General features: G+C 37.3%; 1 protein-coding gene across 3 annotated transcripts in view; it reads left to right on the top strand.

The window, feature by feature from the left end:
- The window catches only part of PTPN21 (protein tyrosine phosphatase non-receptor type 21), a 44,973-nt gene extending 31,007 nt beyond the window's left edge, over window positions 1-13,966 (top strand). For all 3 annotated transcript variants that reach the window (XM_015631639.3, XM_015631641.1, XM_015631640.3), the window contains 6 exons: window positions 1,552-1,689; window positions 3,965-4,186; window positions 5,359-5,487; window positions 5,802-6,036; window positions 6,577-6,737; window positions 7,451-13,966. In XM_015631639.3, coding sequence (XP_015487125.1) covers window positions 1,552-1,689; window positions 3,965-4,186; window positions 5,359-5,487; window positions 5,802-6,036; window positions 6,577-6,737; window positions 7,451-7,579 — 1,014 coding nt within the window. In that variant the 3' untranslated portion in view covers window positions 7,580-13,966. The remainder of the gene's footprint in view (window positions 1-1,551; window positions 1,690-3,964; window positions 4,187-5,358; window positions 5,488-5,801; window positions 6,037-6,576; window positions 6,738-7,450) is intronic.
- Window positions 13,967-14,328: the final 362 nt, after the last annotated feature.

The raw sequence follows: 14,328 nt of genomic DNA, 5'->3' as shown, positions 1-14,328 counted from the left end.
TCAGTGCCCACTTTGCTTTAAACTTTTGTTCAGTTTTATGTAGTTTGTGGCAGATTTCAGGTGCTAATAGTGCCATGTTTTATTATTTTGCCTTTTAAAATCAACTGATACCTGAGATAGTGTCCAATAGTTTTCTGCACAAATTGGACTGCAGGGAAGATGCTATACAACTTGTACTGCTATGTTAGCAGCAGATACTGCAAAAAAAACTAACCTATGCAAAAGCTATGTATTGAAATAGTTACTATTCTCACAAGTTTTTGTCTGTCAGATGTGCTATATATGGAGCTGAATGAATGAAATCAACCTCCATCAGCTCAAATTCATTTTATAATTGTGTATGTTTTTCTACATCTTCTTTCTCCTGTTTTCTTAATGTGGATATAGGGGAAAAAACGGGATACCTTCCTCCTTGTGTTCACATTTAGATAGTTACTTAGTATTTATTCTCTAAAAGGTACATTTTCAGACAGTAGTGTGTCTAGCAAAATCATACCCTGCTTTTCCTTCTGACAGTTATGTAGTTATGACATGTTCCCATCAACCCTTAAATTAAATTAATATTTAAACTTTTTCATTGAAAGTATTTGTAACATAGTTTCTAGTTCAGAAACATTTTAAGAGTGTTGTTGCGTAAGACAGAACATTACTTTCCTGTATTCATAGTTGAGATGAATATCCTAGTTACAAAGCTGGCCCCTACCAATGCTTGCACATTTTGCTTTTCAATGAACTTTTATTGTTGTGTTTGTGTTCACTTCACTTTTGAAAGCAGTCTCATCCTCTTAGCTTTGTTTTCCTATTTCTTATCTGCATTTAACTTTTGAAAGCATTGATTATCATCAGGCAGTATATGCGCTCATATTTTCAGTGTATTTTTGTTAACAATTAAGCTAAGCAATGGCAGGAATTATGAAGTTTCCTCTTACCCTTTGTAAAAGAATAATTTGAATTTATTATTTCATATAAATCCCCCTTTGATATTTTTCCTCAAATAATGGATGGTAATTCCATAATTCAGATTCATGGCCCAGTCCAGGACTCAAATCTGTCTGCAGTTTTGTATTTGTGTTTTGTGTGTCAAGTTTGTTGCAAACTTAGTAAAACACTTAAATATATCCAAGTATCTTAAAGGTATATGGTCATTGCCTGACTGTAGGGAATAAAAGTGCCTGCAAACTAAATAGTCTAGTAAGGAATAATTTTTATGTATTTTTGGGTTTGGGAAGTGATCCCAGGTCTGTTCAAGAATGTTAATTATCCAAAGTTGCCACCTCACACTCTCAGTCATGAGCTTTGTAGAGAACAATATTTGTCATTCTCATGCAGTTTCATTAACCTGTTTGGAATGAAGACAGACTTGTGTTGTGTCCTTGTAGGAATGTAGTCCCACCACCCTAATCTCTCAGTGCTTATCAAAGAAAAAGGTCAGAGCTGTCCACAGAAGGGGCCAGAGAAGTATCTTTTGCTTAGCTGAACTCAGCTGGTTTCTGCTTTATAACTGCATCAGATATTTAAGAATATTTACAAGTTTTAGCTTTTCTTTTGCAGGGTATGAAAAAGAATAAAAACGATGCAAAAAAAATGGGGCCTCTGAAGCTAGCAGCCCTAAATGGACTGGCATTGACGAGAATGCCTCTGCCAGATGAGGGGAAGGAAGAATCAACAAGAGCAACTAATGATGAACGAGTATGTTGAAGTTTTTTAATGCTTGATTTACACTAGCAATTTTTCAAAATTACATGATTATCAATGGTACATTTTATTGTAAAATGCTTCATATTAAGGCAACTCAAATGCTGAGAATAGAAACAAAATAAAGAGATTCCTGATTGAAAAGTCATTGCTAGAAGTATTGGGTAACTCAGATTTTTCTTCAAGATGACAGTGATTCAGTTGTTGCTTCCCCTGTGAACATACAGGAAGCAAATTAACTAGTACTTACTGATACATTTTTGTGCAAGCCATCTTGTTTTCTTTCTTCATTTTGGGTTTTCCAGAGTGAAAAAATGTGAAACTTAGAATTCTGAGTGTAAGATTGAACACCATATGAATTACTAATAATTGCAAATAAAATCAAAGTAAGTTTTGCAGTTAAATTGTATCCCTAGAATACAACTTGTGCAGATTGTATTTATCTTTTTTCTTCAGGTAGAACCCATAAAATGTAGATGAAACTTGTTTGATCTGCTGAAATTTTAAACTCAGTAAAAGATGTCAGATCAATGAGAGGACATCAGATTCTAGAATTTGAGGATCATTCTTTGAGAAATATAAGACTCCATCAGCTTGTGTCAGGATAAAAAACATCAGTAAATCTGCTTCAGCCTGTCTCATGTATCATTAAAGGAGTGCAGGAAAGTGAAATACAATATTCAGGCTGTGATAGGCTATGAAGAACAGTGCTGCCATCACACATCTGACCAGGTAGCAGCTAGATGCACCAAATTCTACAGTGATTTCCCATTCTGCAGCCAGTGGTCTCTATAGAATCCAATTCTGAGCATCCTCAGTGGCAGGTCCTCTCTGGCTCAATTTTTTTCTAGTCACTAGGGATCTAATCTAGGGATTGGAACATAAAGGAATAGTCCTGCTCTCACCAGCTGCACTTTAAATGAACAGACCGAGAAAATTAATTGCAAATCACTTAGTAAAAATTGTGTTAAACTACATATACATAGCTTAAGATGCTAAGGGACAAAATTGTGTTACTGAGATACAGGTTTAGTACCTGTGCTGGTTATTTCCTCTTACCTAGAGCCATCACCTCTCTCTGGGTTGATCTTTACTGGATTCAGCTGCACTGGTATTCAGCTAGCTCTGCCCAAAGCATTGTGGCAAGGAAGAAACCATAAAGTCATGACATAGTCATGTCACTACTCTTTCTCTTCAGGCAGTCACATAGAGGTAGAATGAATACCGTGAAATGGGAGTAATTCCTAAAACAGTTGAGAATAGGCAATGCAAAGTAGGCATGTGACATAAAAGGAAGTCCAGAGTGCAGGTATTTCAGAAGATAAGTTTAGTGTTGATTCAGTGCCTGTTTCATTGCTCAGCTTCATGTTATTATCAGTTGAAATATGTGAATTTATCCTAAAGATAATGAAAGAGTTTGTACAGTTGATTTATTGTTGTGCAAATTGCATATGATGGGAGTTTACACCTTCCTCTGCCACTTTTGGCATACTTACTTGATATAAGACACTTCTATGACCTGATACCACAGAGCAGTTGCTGTAAGAATCTGGGGACATGTGACATAGATGAAATTTTCTGGCTGAAATCTTACATATTATTCCTCCTTATTGTTGGCAAAGAGATGTGGACATTCCAGAAGTGTCTTTTGATTTAAAAGCAACTTGGTTTCAAAAGAATAAAGGGGAGGAGGGAGCAGTTTATTAAATAAAAAAGACTGAATTATATTATTAGAAAAAATTCTGGGTTTATACTTTAACTGCAGCAAGTTTCTAAGGCAGCTTTCCTGCTGTAAGCAAAATTTAGTTTTTCTCCATCCAAACAACTAAGTTTATGGTTTTTTTTTTTATTATAAGGTTAATGGAGGCCTTTCAAATGATGTCATCTAGCTGCTATATTGAGTAGGTGGATCAAAGGTATTTGAAGAAGTATGCAGTATGGCATAACTGTCTGGTTGGCCAGTTTTTTTCTCCCCAGCTGGGCTGTCTTTACAGAAACTGTGAAGTAATTTCTCCTTTACCAGCAGTGTCCACGTAAGTCTTTGTGACGTAGAGAAGGCTGCTTAGTTTTCACTTGAGCAAAATTCCTGCTGGTTAGGATTGCCTCTAATTTATTCTGGTATGTTTGTGGAAACATTAATAGCTGGAAAAGCATTGGAGAAATATGTAGAAGAAGAAAGTAAGTGTGTTTTATCCTTCATGAACTCTCTGTTTAAAAATAGACTCACCTCAGGATGTGACTCTGTATGGTTGTCTGTTCTGCCTTGCAGTGTAGAATTCTGGAGCAGCGGCTGGAGCAGGGGATGGTGTTCACTGAATACGAGCGCATTCAGAAGAAAAGGCTGATAGATGGCGAGTGCTCAATTGCTCGGCTGCCTGAAAATGCCGAGAGAAACCGGTTCCAGGATGTCCTTCCTTATGATGATACCAGGGTAGAGCTGGTCCCAACCAAAGAAAATAACACGGGTTACATCAATGCATCTCATATCAAGGTGAGAGAAATACTCTTGGAGAAAAATTTCACAGTTCATGTGGTAACTAAAAATGCGTTTGGCCATCAATTTTGGTTTGGTAAAATGAGTGACAATACCTCCATCTCTCCCCTTCTCTCTTTCTTTTCTTCTCCAGAGGTTTCTCTGGGGAAAGCAGGAACCTGTTATCCTAATCATCTAGAATAATGGAAGGTTAATTATTGGAGGGATCTTCTGCATTTTGCTTCTGTGTTGATTTGAGCTACTGTCTCCTTTCTGTGTTCCCTCTCTGGGGATTGCCGTTAACAGATGGCATGTCCATTCTTCCCAGAGCTAAGGAGGCAAATATGTTTAAAACAAATTGGGATCTTCTGCAATGACTATGATATTTTTGAGCTGCATTGATAATCATTGTTTCTTCTTTTTCTGTACTCTCAGACTGTATACATAGTGAGCAGTAAGCTAGCTCCTATCTTAAGCTTTTTTGGATGGTTAGAGGAACTTCCAGAGCTAGGGGGAAATGGGCTTTTTCAAAATCTTCAGGTGCCCTTTTTCCTCATCCTTAACTCTCTAAGTTCAGTTTAAAGGAATTAAAAGTGTGACTTCAAGAACCTGGAAGGAAGTTCATTCATTTTTCATTACATTTATCTGCACTAAATGCAGCCACAGTTGGCTTCATGCTTTTTCTGAAAAGAGTTGAAATTGTCAAAGTAGCACTTGTAGTTGCATTGCTGTCTTTTTTTAATAAATCTGTTTGTATACCAACATAGCATCATGGTTTCTCTTCTTCATTCACAGATGTTGATCCTTCTCAAGCTAGATAATATTTTTGCAGGAAATAACAACTAGTACTGTAATAATATTTAAAGCACCAGCGTATGGAAGTTTCTCTAAACCAGAATTTGCTAAAATACCTTAAATTCACAAAAGAGAAATACAATTTAGTTTTCTCAATTTTACATGATGATTTTGGTATAAAATACATATATTTCCTATGTATTTACAAAACTGTGTCCCTTCTGCATCCAAGGTGACAAGATGCAGCTAGAAAATGGGGCAGATATAGTTCACAATGGGTTCCTACTTCTGTGGAGTTGCAGTTCTTTTTCATTTTGTGCATCTTCAAATGGCTAATGTTAGAACTGGGGAGAGGATTTTCAGTAATTTCTAATCTAATATCTTTCTTTTTACAGATCTCTGTTGGTGGCATAGAGTGGGATTACATTGCCACGCAGGGCCCTTTGCAAAATACATGTCAGGATTTCTGGCAGATGATCTGGGAGCAAGGGATTGCGATCATAGCTATGGTGACGGCAGAGGAAGTGAGTATAAATTTAGGTTTCTCCCAGAAATTCTGCAATGATTTTTTTTTTTTTTAAATAATCTGTTAGAGTAAGGGGATCTTTGCTCCAATGAATAGACTGATCATAGATAAGTTTCTAGTGACCCCTCTCTGTCTTGATTTCTTTGGCAGAAAAATGAATTTACAAACTCTTCTTGCTGTAAAGTTGTTTTTCTCAGTAAGAGGCCATAACTCGCTAGTACTAAGTAGAGGAGAGATGGAGTTGTTATTACAGGAACATTAGTTGTATGAATGTTCTTTGGTTTCTTGTTAAGTGAGTGTTCTACTTTTAAGGAAAGTGGGAGAGAGAAAAGCTTCAGATACTGGCCACGCCTTGGTTCAAGACACAACACTGTGACGTATGGAAGATTTAAGATTACCACACGGTTCCGTACCGACTCAGGCTGCTATGCAACTACAGGTTTGAAGATTAAACATCTTCTCACAGGACAGGAGAGGACAGTTTGGCATCTGCAGTATACTGACTGGCCAGAGCATGGCTGTCCAGAAGATTTAAAGGGATTTTTATGTAAGTTGTATTTAATAGTTTTGTTATGGGGGGTGGTTTGTGGTGGTTTTTTAATACCTGTTAAAATGGCTGCTATATATGAAGTAACTTTTGACAAGTATGCCAAGCATTCCATTGTAAAAGGTTTCTTCACACCAGCAAGAGATACTGAATTGAATTTTGCAGGAATATACTGCAATATATTATGCAATAGGAATATATATATTGTAGGAATATACCTGACAGTTTATTAAAGTGACCCCTCCTGTCTAAAGCGAATAATTTACCAGAAGTCAATATAGAATGAAACATAATTGCACCCCATACTACACATTTGAGTATGTTGCAGCAGCAGCAAGATGGCCAAAAACTGTGTTTAGTAGGAACAGAGGAACAAGGCAAGGAAATCCTTGCAAAGGTTAGAAGATCCTTATAGATCTGTATTGCTGTGGTTGGGGTATGAGTTGTGATTTATACAACGTATCATTTTTCTGTGGCATGTCAGTTATTAAGGGGCTTTATCTCCCAGGTTAATTATTCTTACCTTGTTGAACTTTACAGCGTACCTGGAGGAGATACAGTCGGTGCGGCGCCACACGAACAGCACAGCAGACCCTAAAAGCTCCAATCCTCCCCTCCTGGTGCACTGCAGCGCGGGCGTGGGCCGGACGGGAGTGGTCATACTGGCAGAGATCATGATCGCGTGCTTGGAACACAATGAGGTGAGCTCTTTGGCTTTCTTGTGCTTTACATAATGTTAGGTAATAGAGGAGTGAATAACCTGCCTAAAATATCTTATGGCTGTTCATCTGAGCAGCCGCTGGGAGAGGCCTTACAGCTGGCTCTTGGGAATTCAGCAGAACTTAATAATCTCCTAGAGCTGCCCACATTCACATCAGGCACTGGAATGCTCGTTTGGACTCTTGACTCCCTAAGATGTTGAGTCATTGAGTGGAGCAAGGTATGCCCTAGGCCACAGAGCATATTTCAGGATTTCATCCTGACTTTACCTCTCCTTGCCTTAATTAGAATGGCTAATATTCAAGCACATGCTTTGTAGCCAGTCTCTGTACTTGTTATTATTTTGTTCCTAAGTGTGGTATATTTGCAGTATCAGTCTCAGCAGAGGACAAAGTGGTAGCTTAACACAATAAAATCGATCCTATCAACTTCTAGCCAGAAGTGGATAGCTGTAAAATGATTATTAATAATATAATATGTCAACTGAAACTCAACAGACATATGGTTTCATTGTGCATCCGTCTCCTGTGACAGACTTTTTCAGCTGCTAGATTTGTGCAGACCAATACCCCATGAGATAGGTAACTTTACCATTATGCATATTTCCCGGATGATCAGTGATGTCTTGTTCTGAAAGTGCAAGCCAGTTTCCTTGCTCACCAGTCACTTTTAATGTTTTGTTCCCTTCTTCCAGATGCTGGACATCCCACGAGTGCTGGATATGTTGAGGCAGCAGAGAATGATGATGGTGCAAACTCTTTCGCAGTACACTTTTGTCTATGGAGTTCTCATTCAGTTTCTCAAAAGTTCTAGACTTATCTAACCCCTGCCACTTCCTAAGAGACTACAGGATTTTGCAGAAAGAAAATCAGAGTTGTCCAGACCTGCTGTCACTGATGTTCACGTGATGAATCACAGTTACCATTTAGGGCTGCCATGTGACTTAAATTCGAGTCCGTGTAACAGTCCCTGCACAGCAGGATCTTCGCTGGACTGAATTCTTCCCATGTTCAGCCACAGTCACATTAAGGAATGATTTTAATTGTACTGCTCCATAGTACTTGCACACGTTCTTTAGAGTGGTGTTACTCTGAGCAAAATAAGTATCTTTTGGAATGGAGGTATATAGTACAATTTTACTAACATTATGTTTTGAAACATCATTACTGACTGTGCAAAAGCTAAAATCTGTAGGTGCACATGGGGTCAGAAACCTTCCCCTTGGGAATGTCAAGGTCTTATGCAATTTGATTCTGCTTTCAATTTTATATTTAGAACAATACATCTGTATTTTTTTAAAATGAACATTTGGTTTCCTCTGGTTTACTTAGCAAAATTAGCAGCTCTTAGATATTTTAAGCTGTTGCTTGAAGGACTGTTATTTTTATAATTGGGATTTTTAAATTAAAAAGAAAACGAACCACCACGACAGAAAACTTTTTAAACATAACAATATTTTCAGAGGAGAAGACTGACAATATTTGAATCAACTTTTCAGAAATCATGTAGAAATTCCTAGGGAAGCTGTTGGCAGTTAGTTGTAGTGCCTTGTAATAGAACAGACAAGTGAAAGATAATGGTAACTGCTGATAACTTTCATTTGAGAGGAGGCATATTTACCTGTAATGGGCAAGGGAAAAATACTGTAAGTATCTACAAGGTTATTGGAAACAAATGGATGAGAGAAAGTACATATTCAGTATTATTCATATATTTAGAGGACAGTTTGATTTTACTGGCTGAAATCAAAGTGGATGCAAATGTTTTAAGCACTTTTTTTTTGCTCTGTTATTTATGTAGCTAAATATAGAGACTATAATCATGCATTGTTTCATTACTAACCTGTTATTTTAAGAAGAGCATTTTGAGTTGATGAAGTGAGAGAACCAAAATGGGAGTAGGAAGGTGCAGAGTGGTGAAGTGGAAATGATTGTATGAAGTGTAATGGAGGAGGTGTGGCAGCTATGATTGCTGGTTTACACAGTGCAAAGATGACCTTAAAAAATGTTAATGTTCCCAGCCAAGAAAGCCAGCAAAGCACTGCAAGTTTCTGTAGAACCCTCCAGAATATTTTGTTAGTGCTAGAGCAGATTTTGCTAATGCTGTGCAGTGTTGCAATGAAGAACATTTGAGAACTTGCAGAAGAAGAGCTCTTAGGGGAAACACTGGAGATGTGGGTAATTTAGTAGCGTGTAGGTGGCTGAGTCAGTGGCTGTGGCACGGACCTGAAGTAGGCAGGTACAGCCTACTGCAGTTTCCATTTTGTCCCCTGAGGCTGCTCAAATGACAATATCCCTAAATAATCTGTGGTTTTCAGTGGGAACAGCATGGTTTTAGCTGCCTTTCCAAGTGTTTTGAGATGCTGAGTTGAAAATCCCTATTGAGCTATAGTTTTTAGATATCTGGTTTAGTTTTTTTTAAAAAAACCTCTGGTAGACCAGTCTGCAGGCATGGTTAAGTGTACATTTCCCTTGACACCTGCATAGTGAAACAAAATAAAACTAAAAGTCAGGTTTATTAGTGCTGAAATTATTTTTCTGAGCTCTTACAAGGGTTTGGAAACTATTAAACCCCCTTCAAAACAATAATTGTGTCCCAAAACACCAATTAAGAATTATAAATAGGTTGCCTCACTTTTCCTCTGTAATAAGCTGCTTTCATGAAGTTAAACACATGATCCAAATGACATTGTGCTAATATGTCATTCTATACAAAATATATTACTTTTAGGTACATGATATTGATCTGGTGCTTTCAGGTCTGCTTGGAAGCAGTCTGATTTGTTGTACTCTCAGTATAAGTTAGATTGAATATTTTGGACTAGGGAAAAGAAATGTTGTTCTTATATAAAATGCCTGGGAATTATTAATTGCCAAATATTAAACTGGAAGTCCAGAGGAAACCAGTTACTGAAGACTGATTCTTTATATATAAACCTTGCAAACATACCAATTCGACATACCTATTTTGACAGAAGTATTGAAGAAAGAAAACATACTTAGCTGTTTGTATCATGCTGTGTTTTAAAAACAAGAAGTTTTGTTAATTTTTGCCACAGATCGCTTCTATCTACAGAAATCTTTTTGAATGGGAGGGCAGGCTCTAATATGTAGTTTGCACCTTTTCCATTTCTGAACTTTGCACTGTCATCTTCATAATGTGATAGATGCAGTTTCAATGACACGATGGACAACCAGAACTTCCAGCAGCAGTTTCTGAGACAGAACATCAGCTGTGAGGCATTAAAAGGAGCAGTTGTAACAGGCAATTTAATCCAGTATTCATGGGATTATCTGAGGTGGGCGAGGAAATGTGTGTCTTTTAGCTTATTTTTCTGTTCAGCTAAAATAAGTTCTGTTCACTTCTAGAGGTGGTTGTGCTCAAATCTGGTAGTCACAGTCTTGGGTGTTTTTTAGCATAACACTGCTACCTCCTCCCCTTCAGCTTCCAGTTCTGTCCAGCAGCAGTCTGTTTTTGCAGTAATACACTTGATCTTGTTAAACTTGACTTCATGTGAGTTTTTCTACTGAACACTATAGGATTGCTTTTGTTTGTAAGCATATGGCTCCGAGTGAGCATTGAAAATGAGCAGTTTCTCTTCTAGATACCAAATGAAATTAAATGTCACAACCTTCTCTAAAAAAATATTTTTTAAACCATTGTTTAGATTTTAAGTTAACTTAAAAAAGACAATTCAGTTTTTAGCACTTTTGTTCTGAGCCTTGAAAAGGGATGCATTTTTACATGTAGTTGTGCTGTATGCTTCATGAAGTTTTGGGTGTTGTAAGAATATCCACTGTCCAAATCCAGTCACAGTGTGAGTCGGAGGTGGATTTATTTGTCAAAAAACTTAAAATTTCTCTAAAAGCCTGTCCAATTTTGCCAAATATGCATCTGTTTTTATGGGGATGAAATCAGATGATTATGCAAGATTTGAACAGTTTGTTTAGTAAGAAAAGTTGTATGAAGAATTCTTGCAGCAGATGGCAAAGATGATGGTGATCTCTAGGGATGTCAGAGCTCTCAGGGACAAATAAAGGTGCTATATACTGTCAAGAGACAGATTTGGTGGTCTTTTGTTGACTAGGTAGAAGATGCTTTCTAGGATCAAATTATATGAAGAGACAGGAGATGAACATGCAAACTGTAGTAAGGACTTCTGCATATTTGATTTCTTTCTTGGTTGCTCTGATGAGAGATTCTTTTGGCCAGTGAATCTTCGTAGTCTTGGGCTAACACCTCTTCTCCAAGAAGCTAAGCCAGAGTCCTTTCCATTACAAAGATGTCACTGACTTAGCTGGGTGAGCCTTAGGCTGCAGCTTCCTCCTGGCTCTGTTTGGTGAGGGAGAAGTTCTGAGGTGCACAGGGGAGTTTTGCACAGCCTCTGCAGCCTGCACAGCAGTGCTTCCTTTTCTGCTGTCCCCCAGGAAGAGCAGGAAAGGTTTTATGCCTTAGTATTTCTCTCCTTGGAATACCTTTCACACAAGTGAACAATAAAAGTGCAGGACGCTATGGTTTATATGTAGAAATGCATTTAATTCAAAGCAGGTGACCAGGGCAGTGTTCCTGTATTTCTATGGAGGAAAAAAGCTGCTCCAAGTTATCGCCAACATTAAGAAATAAAGAACAGTAATAACAAATAAAAGTAAAATAAATTTTTATTGAAGTGGAAAAGATTCTTGACATTTTATGTTTGGCTCCTCTTGTAATCCTGTGTATGTATCCCTTTTGAAGCAGGCAACACTTGGAGCAATTTTCTCCAGAATGGCTCCTTTAAATTTAATAAGACTGAGGCTAGTGCTCGTGGCTAGCAGCATATATAATATGGCTGCAGCATATTTTGTGATGGAGCAGCTGTTAAAGTTGAGTGGCTCGTAGATTTCAATGGCTTCTGGACCAAACTTGGAAACTGCAGGGTTATCATAGCTGTGTAATGAGACCTCAGTTTTAATATCAATAGCATTACCAAATCCCTAGACTTAAAAACAGTGGAACCCATTACTCTATTTCAATAGTTCAGATTATCAGTTTAAAAGAACCAGTGCTTCAGTTGCTAAAAACTTAGTGCTGAAGTGTTTAGGGTTGGGTTTTTTTCTGATAGTGCAAAGTCGCGGTAAGTCAGATTCCAGCCCTGCAAGATGCAAAATTCCTACAGTTCTTCATAATAATGTAGGAACTAAAATGGGCTTACTGCCAATGAAAACTTGAGCCCTTGAAGCATGAACACGCACATCTACTTTAAATTTAAATAAAGATTACAAGAATTAACCAAAAGAATGCAGCAGGAATGTGTGTACAGGAAAGTACAGCATTCAAAGGAAAAGTAGATGAGAGTTCAAAAGAAATTCTCTTGTGCAAGTACAAAATTTTGGACATAGGGAGTGAGGATTTGAGGAATGGCAGAAGGCATTTGGAGGAGGATTTGGAATGTTTTGTATCCAAAGTAGAGCTGCTAGTAGGGTTTGAGTCATGTGGTATGTTTTTCATGGCATGGTAGGGTAAGTGAATATGTAGTCATAGGTGTTATTTTTACTGGCTTTTTAAAATGTGATTTTTTAAACTCCAAATATTTTTTCAGAGGCTCTGTTATTTTTACATATCTTCCTTTCCAAATGTATTGAATGCAATCTGTCAGCTCAATTTCTGTTTACTTATTGAAGGTCAGATTTTTCAAACCACAGTCTCTGGTTTTGCAGATACAAAATGCAGGAGGAATAGGCATACTTGCAATTTTGCAGTGATACTTTCTAATGGATGCAGGTGAGAAGTTTCAAAAGTCTAACTATGTTTTGGATGAAGCCAGGTGTTTACAGTTGGTGTGAGTTGCACCAAGTTAAGGCTGGGCTAACAATGATACTCTTGAAATGTGGAACTTACCATGTACTTAAAAGTTCAGTGACAGTGCAGCATTTGTAACACGGTAACATTAAAACAGTCGAATACTGGGCTAAGGTAAGGGAAAAAAAAATCTTAAACTGCTGTTGCAAATGTGTCTGTAAAAATAGAAGTTGAAGGAAAAAGAATTCTTAGTATGATCTTGCTTGGGACCAGCTAACTTGGTGCACTCTGTTGGCATCACATCTTACTTTAAGGTCTAAATGGGCTGGAAAAAAAAGAATTTGTTTACTTAAATGAGCATTTCAAAAAACTGTCGCTAAATAGTCTTTGGTTCTATTCTCTGCTATTTTCCACATCATGCTGCGTTCAGTGGTGAAGAATAACCTCCAGTGTGTTTGTTTTGTTGAAGTCTGTTCTTCAGCTCTACTTAGGGAATGAAGATAGAAATCAAATGTAAAGAATCTAATGAACAGAGTTTACGACAGATCCAGCCTGTGGCAAGTCAAAGAGCACGTCTGTAGATATTGTAATGCTCTTTTGGTTCAAATATGCAGCAATCAAAACTACCAAATCATTAATTTTATGAGCACAGTTTCAGAAGGTGCCTAACTTTTATAAAGGGAATTAAATGCTGTTTTTCCATCTGGAAATATTTATGTAAAATTAGGAGACTTTCTTTTAATATACTTTAAAGACATTGCAAATGCCATTAATTTTTAGAATGGTAGGAAATTTGATGGAGAAAACCCCTGTAAACTCCTCCAGTCTGTTACCTTGCTAATCCTGGATAACTCTGACAGACAAGGTGTGTATGCTCTTTACAAAGATACTTGCTTAAATTGCTCTGAAATACTCAACTTGTCTGTCCCCTTCGTGGCTTTTCTGGGAGCACTTGGGTGGAAATTTAAGAGGCTTTACCTGGCAGATCAGCAAGTATGTACACTCCTGCACACTGCTGAAATCTCTTCATTCATTAAAAGCAAATGGGCGTTTGAAATCCTATCAGCAGATTTGTAGGATTGAGTCCTTAGTGTCAGAGGAACACAGGATCTGGCTCCATTTTCCTCAGTTCTCACTTGAGCCAGTATGCAAGGATTTAAATGGGACTTTGTTTAAAAGTAGCAAACATGAAGTATTATTTTGTAGTACTAAGCTAGTGGTTAACATGTCTATTTTTTGCTCTCTTGCCACCAATACTGTAAAAATGTATAATCAAACCAGCTTTAATTCTTGTAAAACTGAAATTGGTTTGTAAAACAATGTATAAATTGTGTTTCATAGACAGAAAAGCTTGTATTACTGAATGTAATATATGTGAAATGAATATATTATAGTCTATTTTTGCCATGGAAATAAATATTTGAAGCAATTATGAGTTTTTATTGTTCCATTATTAAAGGAAAAATCTGAAAACTTACTGTTCATGTATAGTCCTAGGCTGGGACTTTGGCTTCAGGTCACAAAGGTGTGATCCCTCTTCTAATGTACTGCAAGTGTTGGGTATAAAACTTGTGCTTTCAAGTACTAATTGGTGTCATCTTTGTAGGAGGAAAATCTTGTGCCTGCTGCACTGTCATAATTTTTCACAATGTTTTTGCATTTTCTAAAGCTGTTTATGGTACTGAACTTCCAGTTTCCCTCTAACATTAAAGTGTAGGAGGGATGAAAAACTTTTGAAAGTTGGAAAACTCTTTCCAAAAGCATGTGAGAGAAGGAGCAGTTGACTGTATGCTT

This window comes from Parus major, chromosome 5 (genome assembly GCF_001522545.3).
Source record: "Parus major isolate Abel chromosome 5, Parus_major1.1, whole genome shotgun sequence".
In the NCBI taxonomy this organism is placed as follows: domain Eukaryota; kingdom Metazoa; phylum Chordata; class Aves; order Passeriformes; family Paridae; genus Parus; species Parus major.
This window is presented reverse-complemented; position numbering and strand designations above follow the sequence as displayed.